This window comes from Triturus cristatus, chromosome 7, assembly GCF_964204655.1.
Source record: "Triturus cristatus chromosome 7, aTriCri1.1, whole genome shotgun sequence".
In the NCBI taxonomy this organism is placed as follows: domain Eukaryota; kingdom Metazoa; phylum Chordata; class Amphibia; order Caudata; family Salamandridae; genus Triturus; species Triturus cristatus.
The window spans coordinates 1,202,250,654-1,202,266,657 of record NC_140590.1 but is presented as its reverse complement, the minus strand read 5'-3'; the positions used below and the strand labels follow the sequence as shown (position 1 = coordinate 1,202,266,657).

At 46.1% G+C, this 16,004-nt stretch overlaps 1 protein-coding gene across 1 annotated transcript in view; it reads left to right on the top strand.

Moving 5' to 3' along the window:
* The window catches only part of LOC146811601 (extracellular calcium-sensing receptor-like), a 161,184-nt gene that overhangs the window by 23,668 nt on the left and 121,512 nt on the right, over positions 1-16,004 (top strand). The window contains exon 3 of the mRNA XM_085615079.1: positions 9,999-10,835. Within this exon, the coding sequence (XP_085471205.1) occupies positions 9,999-10,835 (837 nt within the window). The remainder of the gene's footprint in view (positions 1-9,998; positions 10,836-16,004) is intronic.

Below are 16,004 nucleotides of genomic sequence, written 5' to 3'. Positions count from 1 at the left end.
GAGATTATGGAGAGGGGAGTGGGAGCTCTGTGTACAGCTTTGTGTATGTGCATCACTCTGCGAACAATGCCTTAGTGACAGCCATATCTGAAAGGCATGCAATTGAATCAAAGCATGCTTCCTCTCACTGTGGCTCCCTGCTGGGCCAGACACCTTAGAAATGTTGCTCACTACATGCAGGTTCCTAAACAGGGAATGGAAAATGTTCTCTTTGCTGCATTTTGTTTTTCTAGGTCCTAAGCCTTTCACATACACTTTCTGAAGTATTAGTGTGGCGATGTTTGTCATACAATTAAATCTAATATCTATGTGAAAAGGCCTGCCACATATGACAGTACAAAAGAGCAGTGCAGTGGACAAATGCATTATTCATACTTTTTTGGAATGCATTCTAGGTTTGGGATAATCTACTTTGAAAAATTGAGTATGATTATGCGTTTTAGATTATTTTATTTGTTTTTATGGATTTTGTATTTTTATTATCCTGCTTTGCTTTTTGTAATGATCATTTATTTGTTCTGTACGATACAAATATATCTTTAAACATTTCAAAGAAACCACAAATTGCAGACTCAAGAGTCTCAATAAAGAAACTCTGGTGAAAACTCCCTAATGAAAAATATATTTGTAAAACGTTTCCTCACAACAAAACACAGTTGATTCAAGTTTGCTGAGTCTATGGGTATAGTGGTGATAGGTAATTCTCTCTGCCGCTGACGCAGGTAACTGCCTACAGAGATAACAGTCCCTTGCATCCATAGTGTCAACATATTCATAAGGCAACTTAAAATAGGCATTTGAAGAATAGTTTCATCTAGATGCATCTACATGCAGAGATTTATGGTCTAGTTTGTGCAAACTATTATCGGTAGCACTCTGGGTCTATAGGATAACACTAGACTTAAGTTTAGCTACTGTGGAAAATGTAGGTGAGGATAATCCTACAAGAAGAACAATTAGTACTACAACAATGACAGACAACACCTCTACAAATATATATGTACATACATTTGTCAAATTAGTTTCCATGACTTCTCTAGGACAAAACAGTTAAGCAGAAATTAGCAGCAAATACATTTCATCTGTGCACTTCTACTTATGCACATGACAAGCTAAGTCCATATATCATGTGATTAAGTTATTTACAAAGTCTTCATGAATCTTCTTCAGCCCTACTCTGTCTTCTTACAAAATGACTCCCTTAAGCTCCTTCAGCAGCCTTGGGCCTAGGTATTCTTCTTAATTCTTCTTAACAAAGTATATTCAATTATCTCAATTCAAAAATGCATTTCAAAGTTCAGTATAGAAGTCAAACTAATGATAATTCGTTTCAGTCTGTTCAATGGCAATGTGAAGTCAAAACACAGCTCAGCCACAAGTTCAAATTCATGGGGGTTCAAATGGAATTGTACTTTTATTATCCAAATCCAAAGGTTCTCTCTTTCTTTCATTTACAGCAAAGTATGTCCATTCAGGTGTTGAGTACACCCAACATGCTACAATAGCTCTTTTTGCTCTCCTGAGTACATGTTGTCACTTTCGCTGTGACTGAGGCCAGAATCTTCAATATCATCCGGGACAGTACTCAGTTCTCATTCCATAGGCAATCTTAATCTCTCTCCTTCTTGTCTGACCCGCCAATGGTCCTCAGTCTCTACTAGGTGTGACACAGCAGTAGGCCACTCACCAGGGTCTGAGTCTGACTCAGGTAGTGGTTCAGAACAATACTTATAAACTGTCAGTTCATCAAGACCCCCCTTAGGCAGATGATGTGCTGTCAAAGGTACTTGCAGAGTCTCAGTACTCAGTGTACCCTCTTCTAGCTGTCTCTCAGTTGTGAGTTGCACTTCAGGGAGAATTACTGTCACATCATCAAGATAAAACTCCACTCTACAAGTGTGAGCTCATGCATACAGTTGGGAAGACCCCCACATTTTACAGCAGTATGTATCACAAGCATAACCTGGTCAGTGCCATCCAAGCTTCGGACTCGTTTTCAAAATGTGTTTCTCCACCATGGCCCAGTCTCCAGGGCTAAGGTCGTGGCACTTCTCCAAACATGGAGAGGTGGAAAAAGCTTCAACCTGGCAGGACACAGAATAGACCGCATCAGCTAGTCCCTTGCAATAGTCAAGAACCATGGGGCCGATTAGAATGGTGGGCGGACTTACACCCTAGGGGTGCTGGGAGCGGCCGCTAGTGGTGCGGCGGTCCCGCACCGGCAATTAGGAGGCCACTGCCACGGTGAGAAATCTTGGAGAGACCAGTTTTTTCTGTGTGTTATGAGCTTTGTACAAGATGGCAATGATGAAGCCTTAACCAGCTGCTTCAAAGTTCTACCCATAAAGGAAGAGTTTATGCAGAGACCGAGATGTAAATATTCCTATTAATAAGAATATGCTGATTGAAAGATTGAGACTACCCCGTGAGAGTACAACAGGGCGTTGTCAGCACAGCAATCAATGATGTTGAAACGGGCAGCAAGAAGAAGTGGTGTTTAGCAACCTTGTTATAGTCACCCAAAAATATGCCTGCCTGGGAGAAATTGTAGTCTAGCCACAAAATGATGACTACGTACGAAGAAAGTCCCTTAAATTTGAGTGCATTGCACAAAATAGTCAGTGAAGGCCCCAAATTACATCAGAAATGGCTGCAAGAAGTGCACAACGAGAAATCGATACTAAGGATGAGCCAGCGTAGCTAAGAAGCACTACCAGTCTAGATAGACATTTGGAAACTGAAAATCCCTCCTGCTGTGCACAGCACAGCCTGGATTCCAGAGGTGAAAAAAAAGGAATTAAATAAATGTATAGAGTACCACTAAGTACCTTCAGTAATAGATATGGCTTCAGAGAAGGTCAAGTGTATACAAGCTCCAGACCAGGTTGCAAGGAAGTGGGGCACAACTGCTTGTCTCCTCAAATCATCTCTTTACAAGCGCGATAGAATGAAGAAAATGGCGCCTCTTCATAACTCGACCCACGCTACATGAAGAAAAACATACCAGCGTGATGCGCAAACTCCATGAAAGTAACTCGGAAGTGTGGTGCCAACCTTCCAACAACATATTTCGAACGCAGGATATTCGTATATGCTGACACAGCACTGAGTCTATAAATAAGCGCCGGAGCGACTGGGAGGATTGTCAATCTCTGCTTATGAGTTGCTCTGTAAATTATATTGTACTGCTGCCACTTCAAAACAGTACCTCACAATAGCTGCAGAACCTTCGACTTTTTTGCCAACTGTTTATTCATTATGCTCACTACAGCCAGGTTGTCCACAATAAAGAGTACTTTCTTTGAAAATGTCTTCCCAACAAGACCACTGCCTCCACCAAAAACTCTAGAAATGCTATTCTGTCCCCCTGTTCTTCCAGACCTTTGGCTACTATTCATTACACCACTTGCATGCCAAACAAAAACCAACGTGAAGTACTGGGAATTTTAAGCTCAGCGGTGCAGGGGAACACACCCTAAGACTTCGGGTTCTTTCTGTTTCAGACCAACAGAAACACAGAGTCTTCTAGGTGAAGTCAAAGATCGATTTATTGGCTGCAGACCAATCACAGGTATCCGAGAAGTACAACACAATGTATGTTCTCAGGAGACTGCTTAAAGTTACAGAAACAAGCTTCTCCTTAAATACAAAATATCATGCTTCAGGCATACATTCCTTGTTTTACGATATGGTCATCTACGTGTATACATTACAAACGAAAAGACAGAGTCATGATGACCATCCCACATTCCAGTTAAGCCAGCCCACAATTATTTACCCAGCGAGGCTCAGATCCCACATCAGATATCAATAGGCCCCAATAAACACGGGCATCTCCTGTTTGGAAAACAAGCCATAAAGCAGGAAGAGTCAGGTGTGAAAGAGATTAGCCGGAGGCTCGTGTGGGATGAAAAGGCTTTATGGTGTGTCAAACTCTGATGCTAATCACAGGTGGCCGTAGGACGGGGAGCTCCTGAGACCGGACTGACCTGGGGCAGCGGAGCCAAGCTGCACAGGTCACAGAGAAGTCAAACAGAAAGTACATGTGTTCTAAAGGCCCGTACTTGTTCGTAATGTGTAGCCTATGTGAGGGCAACCATAAGATGGCCACTGCTCTAAGATGGAACCCACGTAGTCAATGTAAAATATCGTATACACAGTGCATTTATAGCTAAAACGTTATACAAAGCACTTGTACACACCGCATTGACCATTCGCGGTTCGCTAATACCGGAATAGACAGGGGTAGGGCCCTGCCTCCTACGCGGTCCCAAATTTCAAAGTACCACAAACGCCTGTTCTTCATTCTACATCTGGATGCTCCATTGGCAGACTTCTGTTAGAATTCTATAAGTGTTTCCGGGATGACCATGTCGAGAGGCTAGTATTTACATACAAGAAGGCATAGGAGATGGCATAGGAGGCAGGCATCTTTCTTCCATTCACTCAGGAGGCACTCATTATTATGCTTCCTAAGCGAGGTGGTGACCCATTGGACAAGGGCTCATACCATCTGCTATCTCTCTAAGCTAGATTGCAAGATCCTAGGGAAAGTCTGCAAATCATATACAACCGCACTTGCCATCCCCGGTTCACCCCGACTAGAGCGGCTTCATACTGGGCAGAAGCACATCCTCGTTATCATAAGGCCCCTGTTCCATGAGCTGGACAGCCTGCCGCCCGGACTGTCATGAACAGCCATGGTCTGCATTGACATGACGAAATCCACCAGTAGGCTCTCCTGGTTGTACTTTTTTGAGGCAATGTGGCTCATGGGTTTTGGGGTCAAGATAATATCCTGGATTAAGGTGCTCTATGCAAATCCGGTTGTGCGGGTCTGAATCGACTAGGAATATTCCACCCGCTGGGGTATGCAAAAAGGCATCAGGCAGTTGTGCCTTTTGTCACAGCTGCTCTTTATCCTCGTGATGGAGCCACTGGCGTGCAGGGTACATCTCAAGAGCCCCAGACATGGATTACACACAGCAACCCATAATCATTTCATATCACTACATGCCCACATCAGCTCTGTACTGGTGCTGACCAGGACTAAAGTTTTGGAATGATCTCAGCACTCTGCATCAACACACATAAACCTTGAATTTCCCATTGTCATAATCCTGTGCACTCTTCCTGTCAAAGAAGGCATCATTTGTGGTCCCGACCTCCCCACATGTTTTAAAGTATCGAGTGTCCATGCCTATAGGGAGCTGGATTCTGTCTGCAAAGGCAACTTCAAAATACGGGTGATATCCCTTTGCCCTTTTTTGACTTGCTTGCAATGGCTTCCATTTTCTCCGCTGGGCCGAATAGCTTTATTCAAAATGGCGGCTTTGCCACGACTACTCTACCTGTTCACCAACCTCCCTTTGATACTGTATGACTCTTTCTTCCATGAGCTCAACACCTAGTTGCCTGGCCTGACTGGGCTCTCTGCTCGAAGCATGTATGAAAATCTTTCAATAAACAGCAATTTTATAAACAAAAGCTTGTCCAACAGCCTTCCAGTAAATGTTCCTACAATTCTGATTTCCCCTATCTCTTTCAACAATTTCTCTCGCACCACCTTTGGGTGATCCTTCCTAGATTTCAAGTTCTCCACCCACTGACATAATCGTGGCCCTTCATACCCAAACTGAAAACCCCCTTCAAAACCCTTCAGTAATATCTGTGCATCCCATTTTTGACCATACCACTCCAACCAGTACCCTAGTATTTCCAGGTTAATTGATTACATGCTTTTCCTCATGGACTCTTGACCTCGTGTTTCCCCATCTCATTGGTTATGTCACCACCACCTTCCTCCTGACAACCTTTGACCCCCCTGCATTAACACTGCACTCTGTAATTGGGTGCCACACAGCATATTTGGAGAACCCATATCAAAATTTGCAAAACTCCCTACAACGAGAACCTCTGTTAAAGGGCCTGCAATTTCCACCCTCTCCTGACTGTCCCCCAAACACAGACCCCACACCCCCTGGGTGGGATGGTCCTGAAAGAGCCAAAAATCACCAGCAAACTAGTCACTTTCAAAACTGTTGGAGCCTGTCTCGTGTGAGCCACGTGTGCAGCTATAAGTTGTTATCTAAACCCCATTTACCTTCTGCATCCTCTGACAGGTGTTCTCTAAACTCCTCAATGTACTGCATCTAAGCAAACTCCCAAAATGTAATGTGGGCCTTTCGGATCACATCCATGTTTTTTTTTAAAGTGTTACACATTGCTCTGGATACTTTGTGCGCAATAAACACTACCATATATGAGTCATACATGAGGAAGGTCGAAATCCAATTTTGATTGTTACGGGGACACATGGTCTCTTAGCCAGTTCATATTCATCCTCCTTGGACTCCTCCTTGGCCCTAAACTCCCTATGTAGTAGCTTGAATCCTTCCATATCTTCCCCTATGGTATCCCCATGTAAGTCAACCTCTTTACCTTTAACACCTTGCACCTTTTTATGACCTTTTCCTGTGCTTCCCTCCTTACCCATCACCTTCTCCTTTTACCTTTCTCCTTCTCTTCACACACCCTTTTGCCTTTCGTCCATCTTCTCCTCCTGTACTTTCCTAACCTCATCCTACTTTCCCAGTTTCAACTGTTTACTCACTCTCTCTGTACCAAACCCTTGGTTCACCACATATGCCACTTTGTGCAACCTCACTTGTGAGAGCCACACCAGTGTCCCTTTCCCTCATCCTCTTTCCCTCGTTCCAAGTGTTTCCTTCCGCCCCTCTGTACCAACCTCTTGGTCTGCCACATATATCCCCTTATGCAGCCTCACTTCTGAAAGCTCTTCCAGTGTCCCTTGCTCTCCCTGACCCCTTTTGACACAATAATGTGCCTTGTGCCAACTTCAGTCTTCTTAGCTTATCTTAAGGCTGCGGCCTGCACAACCTTATGTTTTTATGCCTTCTGAAAATTGCCAACTTCCTCCATATTGCCCAGCCTATACCCTTGCTCCTTAGCAGCTTCAGCCGACCACCAGTGCCATTCTACCTCCTCCTTGTCTCTCTATTGCTCCACCAGCTATGCTCCCTTCAGTTAGTTTCCTCACAATGCAATACCAAAATATCCACAATAATCCAGACTTCAGTTTAATTTATGAGCAACAATGTCAGTCTTTCTGTTGTAGTTCTGTTATTGTTTGCAGTGTTTAGTCCTTAATTGTGGATAGGATTTAAGGGCTAGTGTGTATCTAGAGATCCTGGTAAACTGTAGGCGCTACCTGTGTTGTTTTGCTGTAGTGTTGCCTTGTGTGGTCTTATGTGAGTACTTTCAGTTGGCATGGAAGGTGCTGTAGTAAATATCTAATGTCCTATCAAGCATGTTTTGGCTGCATGCTATGAGATCTGGTATATATAGTTTGTTGTTGGTTGGTGTGGCATGCTGCATTATATATGCTATTGTGTGTATAGTGATGTCACGTTCTATGGATTATTTTTAATATATCAAACGCTTGCGATGGTTTATTTATAATATGTTTTCTTGGCTGTTACATGTATATGGCTTCTTGGTTTGTTGGTGCTATTGCAAGTAAATTGATACCCAGCATATGGTATCTGTGCTGGTTTGGATGTGTTAGTTGTTCCAATGTGTTGTGGTTATCTCTGATGTGTGTCACTTATTAGCCAACACAATGGCATATCTGTGATTTATTGGATGCTTGCAAAGTATCTCATAGTATGTTTGGGCCATATGAAATGATTTTAGGTGCACCAAGAAAGACATTTAAGCCATGTCAATGCAATGTGTAGTGTGTGTGATATGCTATATACATAATTTGTTTGGGTATTGTTTTGCCCTGTGGGACAGTACATTGCAATCATAGGTTAGTAGAATAAACAATATTAAGCAACATGTATTTTGTTTAAGATAAAGCACCACATCAGTAACAAGGAATGTTAGAAATTGGCGGTTGAAAAGTGCTTGATTGTTGACATTCAATGACATTCTCGCAACGTTGGTTGATATTGTTCTCATTGTAAAGTAAATCACTAAACTTACAATCAAGTGAACTTTTCTTGATACTGAGTACATTGATCCTCTGCAGCACATTTAGCCTGAGAGGTAACATCCGTTTTACAGTAGGATGGGGATGTAGTCAACAGAAGGTGCTTTTAAAGTGCTCTTGATATACTCCCCTTCAATTGTGATCCGGTGGTGAAGGTATCTAGTTGCTTAATGGAAGTGTTTTCCTGTGGGAGGGATACTTGGAAGAAAAGCAGCGCCGATGCAAGTGTGCATGTGGTTAAGATTTAAAATCTCAAGATGAGAAGCACAGTTATTCATAATTAATTGTGCAATAACATCCATGATTGGCCCCTAAATGGCCAGGCCTTGGGGTTGTCAGCCCAAGTCAAAGAAGGGATATGAGTCTTCACAGCCAAGGGTGCAGGAAAGCCTCTGACCTCTAGCAATAAAACCATGCCCCAATAGTTCCTCATATCATGATGTGTGTCAGCCCCGGCCAAAAATGAGTGATTGGAAATGCTGTTGTTAGAAAAAGAAATCACCCTTGGAAAGTTGATAGCTCCTGGACATAGCGTGACCAAATGATATTGAAGCCTTTTTAACTGTTTTAGTATTGTTTGTACTTATCTATGTTTGTTCTTTTATGGTGTACAAACCGAAATAAAGAATGAATGAATGAATGATATGGAAGGAAAAGTGATAAACTATCTTAGATTAGCAGCACTTCTCTATAAAATGAAAGGATTGCCACCTTATAACTGGCCCAACGATGATCTGTACAGAGAGATTTCTGTCTGGAATAAGAGCACTCTATACTGCTGACATGCAACTGGGTACTTATTTAATGTGGCTTGTGGCACATAGATGTCAACATCAAAGTCCAGCTGTCTTTTGTATCAAAATACTACACTTCTCCTGATGCTTCAAATGTATGGGTATCAGTTACTGCTGTTGTGCACGTTTGACAAAAGCCCATGTCCTGATAATTCAAAACCTTACTCTTAGCCAACAAGGGAGCTCTTGGTTTCAAAATTTCAAACCCTGAAATTAACCTTTGATGGGTTTTGATTACTCATTAGGCATTCCTAGAAGTGGGAGCTAGGTACAATCACTGACAATATTACAATCCATTTTTGTGGGGAGGCAAGAAATTACAACAATCAAAATATAATAGAAATTCTACTAATTTTGCATCCAAATTAATGATTTTTGTTTCAACTCCCTTTTATTATCGTACTAGTATATTTACGATACTTCATCTGTAAACAAACAAGAAAATGTTAACATTATTTGTACATGTTTACCATTCTTTAAGTTCTATTCTTTAATGTCCTTTCAAGATTAACAATTATCAGTTGCACAGTTCATATATACAGTTCATTTCTTTGAACATCAATTAATGGTCCTTCCAACTTTAGTCTTTAATTCCAACAAACCACAGTTTCCTGAGTCCACACTGTGCAACCCTTTTGCTATTGTTTGCTTGATATGGGCATAATTAGTTCTCATTTGAACTACACTGCTCCTATTGCAGACACCATTTGTTGATGTCTGCATGCTACCACCAGCATGTGTTTTGAAGTACAAGGACCACTTGCTCGGGGGAGTGGATCCTCTTTCTGTATTTCATGATCTATCCCACCATCTTGTCATTTCCTCATTTTACTCATAATAATACCATGGCACAATCACGTACAATGTACAAACCTTCATGACTCTATATTCTATGTGAAGAGACCAAAATAATCATTGTAATTCCTATTTCCTTTCCTTGTGATATTTAGGAATCCAAAATCCATACGCAAGAGTCCAACATGTCTCAAAAGAGCATGCAGTATTTGTAAATCCTCAATTTTCCTTTCCCGCCATCAGGTTCAACTGAACAGGGTTCATTTGAGCAGGGTCCTTGTAAAATGTTCTCCTCAATAATATGTATAAACTGACAATATTTTATGCCATTTCACAAATATGAAATGGGTTAAATATTCATAATATCTCATGTTTGTTTTTCTCCATATTAGGTAAGCTATGGTGCAGGACTGGCTGCATTGAGTGATAAAGTGCAGTTTCCATCTTTTCTCCGAATGACTGCCAATGGGAATTATGTGGCCCCTGCTTTCATTGAGCTGTTACAGTACTTTGGTTGGACCTGGATAGGAATTCTAGCCTCAGACAATGACTTTGGAGTTGAAAATATTCAAAATCTAATGCTACATGCTCCGAAGAGTGGCATCTGTATTGAATTTGTTCAATTACTAGCCACATCAGCAACATCAAAGTCAGTATCTCTTGCGGTTAATGCAATACGACAGTCTACCGCAAGAGTCATAGTGTGCTTCACCTTTGCTCCTCAGATGATCCCATTTTTGAAACAAATCTCTGCACAGAATATTGTTGGTAAAGTCTATATTGCAAACACAAATTGGTTTCCTTCTCCAGTGTTTTCTTTGAAAGAGTTATGGCAGACTCTACATGGCACAGTGGGATATGGATTGTACAGTGGACAGATTCCAATGTTTAAGGAGTTTTTGTACAGCATCCATCCATCAAAGTTTCCCAATGATATCTACATGAAGCAGTTTTGGGAACATTCCTTTAACTGTCAATGGCGGGATGATATAAATACAACAGTAACTGAAAATAAAACAGATGGAAAGAGGATTTGTACCCAAACAGAAAAAGTGGAAACTCTTGATGTGTCGGTTTATGATGTGAATAACTTCAGATATTCCTACAAGGCTTACAATTCCATCTATGCCTTAGCACAAGCGCTGCATGATTTGAAATCTTGTGTACCTATGAATGGACCATTTGCTAACAAGACATGTGCAGAGTACCCTGATTTTCAACCTTGGCAAGTGAGAATATCTTGTTTACCTCAGTTGTATGCTTAGCGTGTTTTATGATTAATTAAATTCAGCTAACTGGATATAATGCACAGAAATATGCATGATTCTGTAAATGACAACAATTCAGGCATTGATAAATTCAATTAGACAATATCATTTCACAGGAATGTTTATGTAAAATTATGTAAAAAGAGCACTGGGAAACTTTCCAAACCAGTTTCAGGAAGATGGTTGTCACTTTAATTGGTAGCCAGTGTGAAATGTTGAGTTTTGGCTGTCCAATTAGAATGCTACCTTCGCTGACTAGATTTAATGTTTCAAGCCCACAAAGGGATCATTCTGTGGCTGGCCATTTGTTAAAGTCACATCTTTGAGCTGTGGGAGCTCTGCAGGAGAAACAGCAAACTCTCACCTGAATATGTGGGTGAAATAATGACTCCATACTCCCATGGCACACCCTCAGCCTCTTAATTAGTAGCTTCCAGTTCACACTTTTCTCCCCCACTTTCTTTTGGTGTGAGGAAAGCCCAATCAGCCAAAGAAAATTAGAAAAACATAAAAAAGTTTTCCCTACTTTCCCCAAATAGTCATATATGAAAGGGCAGTTACTAAGGAAAGGAATGATAGAGTACCATCAATCAATCAATCAATCACATAATTTGTAAAGCGCACTACACACCCGGTAGGGCTTCAAGGCGCTGGGGGGGGAGGGGGGGAGGGGGGGGGAGGGGGTGTTTTGTTACTGGTCGAAGAGCCAGGTCTTCAGTTGTCTCCTGAAGGTCAGCAGGTCTTCGGTTTGTCGCAGGTCGAGGGGGAGGGTGTTCCAGGTCTTGGCGGCGCGATGGGAGAAGGACCTGCCTCCGGAAGTGGTTGCGTGGGACCGTGGCCAGGGCGTGGTCAGCGGAGCGGAGATTCCTGTTGGGTACGTAGAAGGAGAGTCGACTGTTGAGATAGGCTGGGCCGGTTTTGTGGAGTGCTTTGTGTGCGTGGATCAGGAGCTTGAAGGAGATTCTTTTGTCGACGGGGAGCCAGTGCAGGTTCCTCAGGTGGGTGGTGATGTGGTCGCGGCGCGGGACGTCGAAGATCAGGCGTGTGGAGGCATTCTGGATTCTCTGTAGTCTGCTGATGAGATTGGACGGGGCTCCGGCGTAGAGGACGTTTCCGTAGTCGAGTCTGCTGCTAAATAGGGCCTGGGTGACTGTTTTCCTCGTGTTGGTCGGAATCCATCTGTAGATCTTGTGGAGCATGCGGAAGGTGTTGAAACAGGTGGAGGAGACTGCGTTGACTTGTTTGGTCATGGGGAGTTTTGAGTCGAGGATGATTCCCAGGTTGCATGCGTGGTCGGTGGGGGCCGGGGGGGACCCCAGTGACGTGGGCCACCAGGAGTCATCCCATGCGGAGGGGTTGGATCCGAGGATGAGGATTTCCGTCTTGTCTGTGTTCAGTTTGAGGCGGCTGTCCTCCATCCAGTCGGCGACGGCCTTCATTCCCTGGTGGAGGTTGGATTTGGCGGTGAGGGGGTCCTTTGTGAGGGAGAGGATCAGCTGAGTGTCGTCAGCGTAGGAGATTATGTTGAGGTCGTGTGTCGGGCGATGCGTGCTAGTGGTGCCATATAGACGTTGAACAGTGTTGGGCTGAGGGAGGATCCTTGAGGGACGCCACAGATGACCTCAGAGGCCTCGGATCGAAACGGGGGGAGGCAGACTCTCTGCGTTCTGCCGGAGAGGAAGGAGGTGGTCCAGTCCAGGGCCTTGTTGCTGATCCCTGCGTCGTGGAGGCATGTTTGTAGTGTGTGGTGGCAGACGGTGTCGAAGGCGGCAGAGAGGTCCAGGAGGATGAGGGCCACCGTCTCGCCGTTGTCCAGCAGGATCCTGATGCGTCTGTGGCGGCAATGAGGGCGGTCTCGGTGCTGTGGTTGCTGCGGAATCCTGATTGGGACGGGTCTAGGATGTTGTTGTCTTCGAGGTGCTGGGTGAGCTGGGTGTTTACTATCTTCTCGATGATCTTAGCTGGGAATGGAAGCAAGGAGATGGGCCGGAAGTTCTTGAGGTCGCTCGGGTCCGCCTTGGGTTTCTTCAGTAGGGCGTTGATCTCTGCGTGCTTCCAGACCCCAGGGAAGGTGGCGGTCTCGAAGGAGAGGTTGATGATTTTGTCCAGGTGGGGAGCGATGGACTTGCTGGCTTTATTGAAGATGTGGTGTGGGAGAGGGTCCGATGGGGATCCGGAGTGGACAGTTCCCATGGTCTTGATTGTGTCCTCGATGCTCACGTTGGCCCAGGATGTCAGGGTCTCGTGGGCGGTGGGGTGCGGTGGGTTCGGTGCGGTGTAGTCAGTAGGGGTCGTCCGGGGTCTGAAGCTGTCATGGATGTCGGTGATTTTCCGGTGAAAGAAGGTGGCGAGGGAGTCGCACAGGGCTTGCGATGCTGGGATGTCGTTGGCGTTGGAGCTTGGGGTGGAGAGTTCCTTCACGATGGTGAAGAGCTCCTTGCTGTTGTGTGCGTTGTTGTCAAGCCGGTCCGTGAAGGAGGTTCTTTTGGCGGTCCTGATGAGGTGGTGGTGGTTGCGGATGGCGTCTTTGTGGGCAGTGCGGCTGTCTGGCGTCTTTTCATTGTGCCATATGTTTTCCAGTTTTCGGCAGGTGCATTTGGAGTTGAGGAGTTCCGGGGTGAACCAGCTGACTCTTCTGCTGGTGTCTGTGTTGGTGGGGTTTTTCAGTGGAGTGACGGTATTGGCGCAGTCTTTCATCCAGCGTTCGAGGGCGAGTGGCCCTTCATCCGGGTTGGTTGGGGTCGTCGGGGGATTAAGTGCGAGGTTTGTCTGTAGTTGTTCTTCAGTGATTTTGCCCCAGCGGCGTCTGGGGGTCTGTAGGGTGCGGTGGTGTGTGGGTGGTTTTCGGAAGGAGAAGTGGATGCAGTGGTGGTCTGTCCAGGTGAGTTCGGAGGCGTGGCTGAAGGTGACGTGAGGGCTTGAGGAGAAGATGATATCTAGCGTGTGGCTGGCGTTGTGGGTCGGCGTCGTGACGAGCTGTTTCAGTCCGAGGTTGGCGAGATTGTCGATCAGGGTGGAGGAGTTGTTGTCGTTGTTGTTCTCCAGGTGAAAGTTCAGGTCTCCGAGGAGGATGTAGTCGGTGGAGGTTAGTACGTGTGTGCTGATGAGGTCGGTGATGGAGTCGCAGAATTGAGGCCGGGGTCCTGGAGGTCTGTAGTCGGAGACCGGGGCACAGAAAAGAAAGTGTACAAATCAGGGTCACAGAGGCACAAAAGTCAGCGCGAAGGATGGCGAGGGGTACAGAATAACAAGGGGCACAAAGTAAAGCAGCAAGGGGGGTCAGGGGGCACAGAACAGATACTGGCACAAAGTTCACGGGGGCACAGAATCAGCGCAAGGGTAAAGAGGATGGTGAGGGGTACAGAATAAAAGGGGCACAGAGCAAAGTGGCGAGCGGGGGGCAGGGGGCACAGCCAGAAACAGGCAAAACAACAGGCGGCAGCGAGAACGTACCTAAGGCCACCACTGGTCACCAGGGATGAGGCGCAGGTGGAGCCTGCGGGTGGTGGAGGGCCTCGACTACTCTGGCGGCAGCAGCAACAGCGGGGGTGCAGGCGGAGCTGCAGCGGGGGGGAGTGACCGGCCAGATGGTCAAGGGTCGCTCTCCTCACCGCGCAGCGGCTGCCATATATGGGAAGGTGGGGAGGGAGGAGCAGCTGAGAGGCGAGGGACGGGTTAATGAATGGGCGCGGAGGGGGTGGGCCCGCAGGGGAGGCGGCGGCAGGGACGGGGGACCGGAGACCGGGGCACAGAAAAGAAAGTGTACAAATCAGGGTCACAGAGGCACAAAAGTCAGCGCGAAGGACGGCGAGGAGTACAGAATAAAAAGGGGCACAAAGCAAAACGGCGAGCGGGGGGCAAGGGGCACAGAACAGATACAGGCACAAAGTTCACGGGGGCACAGAATCAGCGGAAGGGTAAAGAGGACGGCGAGGGTTACAGAATAAAAGGGGCACAGAGCAAAGCGGCGAGCGGGAAGCAGGGGGCACAGACAGAAACAGGCAAAACAACAGGCGGCAGCGAGAACGTACCTAAGGCCACCACTGGCCACCAGGGATGAGGCGCAGGTGGAGCCTGCGGGTGGTGGAGGGCCTCGACTACTCCGGCGGCAGCAGCGACAGCGGGGGTGCAGGCGGAGCTGCAGCTGGGGGGGGGCGACCTACTAGAAGGTCAAGTGTCGCTCCCCTCACCGCGCAGCGGCCGCCATATATGGGAGGGTGGGGAGGGAGGAGCAGCTGGGAGACGGAAGGCGAGGGACGGGTTGACGAATGGGCACGGAGGGGGCGGGCCGCAGGGGAGGCAGCGGCGGGGACGGGGGACCGGAGACCGGGGCACAGAAAAGAAAGTGTACAAATCAGGGTCACAGAGGCACAAAGCAAAGCGGCGAGCGGGGGGCAGGGGGCACAGAACAGATACAGGCACAAAGTTCACGTGGGGCACAAAATCAGCGCAAGGGTAAAGAGGACGGCGAGGGATACAGAATAAAAGGGGCACAGAGCAAAGCCGCGAGTGGGGGGCACAGACAGAAACAGGCAAAACAACAGGCGGCAGCGAGAACGTACCTAAGGCCACCACTGGCTACCAGGGATGAGGCGCAGGTGGAGCCTGCGGGTGGTGGAGGGCCTCAACTACTCTGGCGGCAGCAGCGACAGCGGGGGTGCAGGCGGAGCTGCAGCGGGGGGGAGCGACCTACCAGAAGGTCAGGGGTCGCCATGGGTGGATGGAGATATTTTTTCACCCAAACAATCAGGTCAGACGATGCTCATGCTTCAGCAGCAGTACATGTTTTCGTTTGGCACCTGGAGATCAATTATGGCTGTTAACCATCCCTCATTATTTGGGACCTCACCCCGGGCCCATAAATGTAGGTAGAGAAATTAACAGTCATTATTTCCCTCAAATGCAGACAAAACAGCTTAAGGCATTGTCAATAAAATAAGCAAACTGTGTCCCTAATCATCTTGAGGAATCCTTTAGGATTTGGCAAATCTTGATATCTTCACCATGCTTTTGCCAGCATGAAGGGAGTATTTCAGAGAAAATGTATAGTGTGGTGAACATTTTCTCCCATGCAGTATATGAAAATTCCCTATGAATCAAAAATATTTTGCTGTATGGTTTTCTGCAATG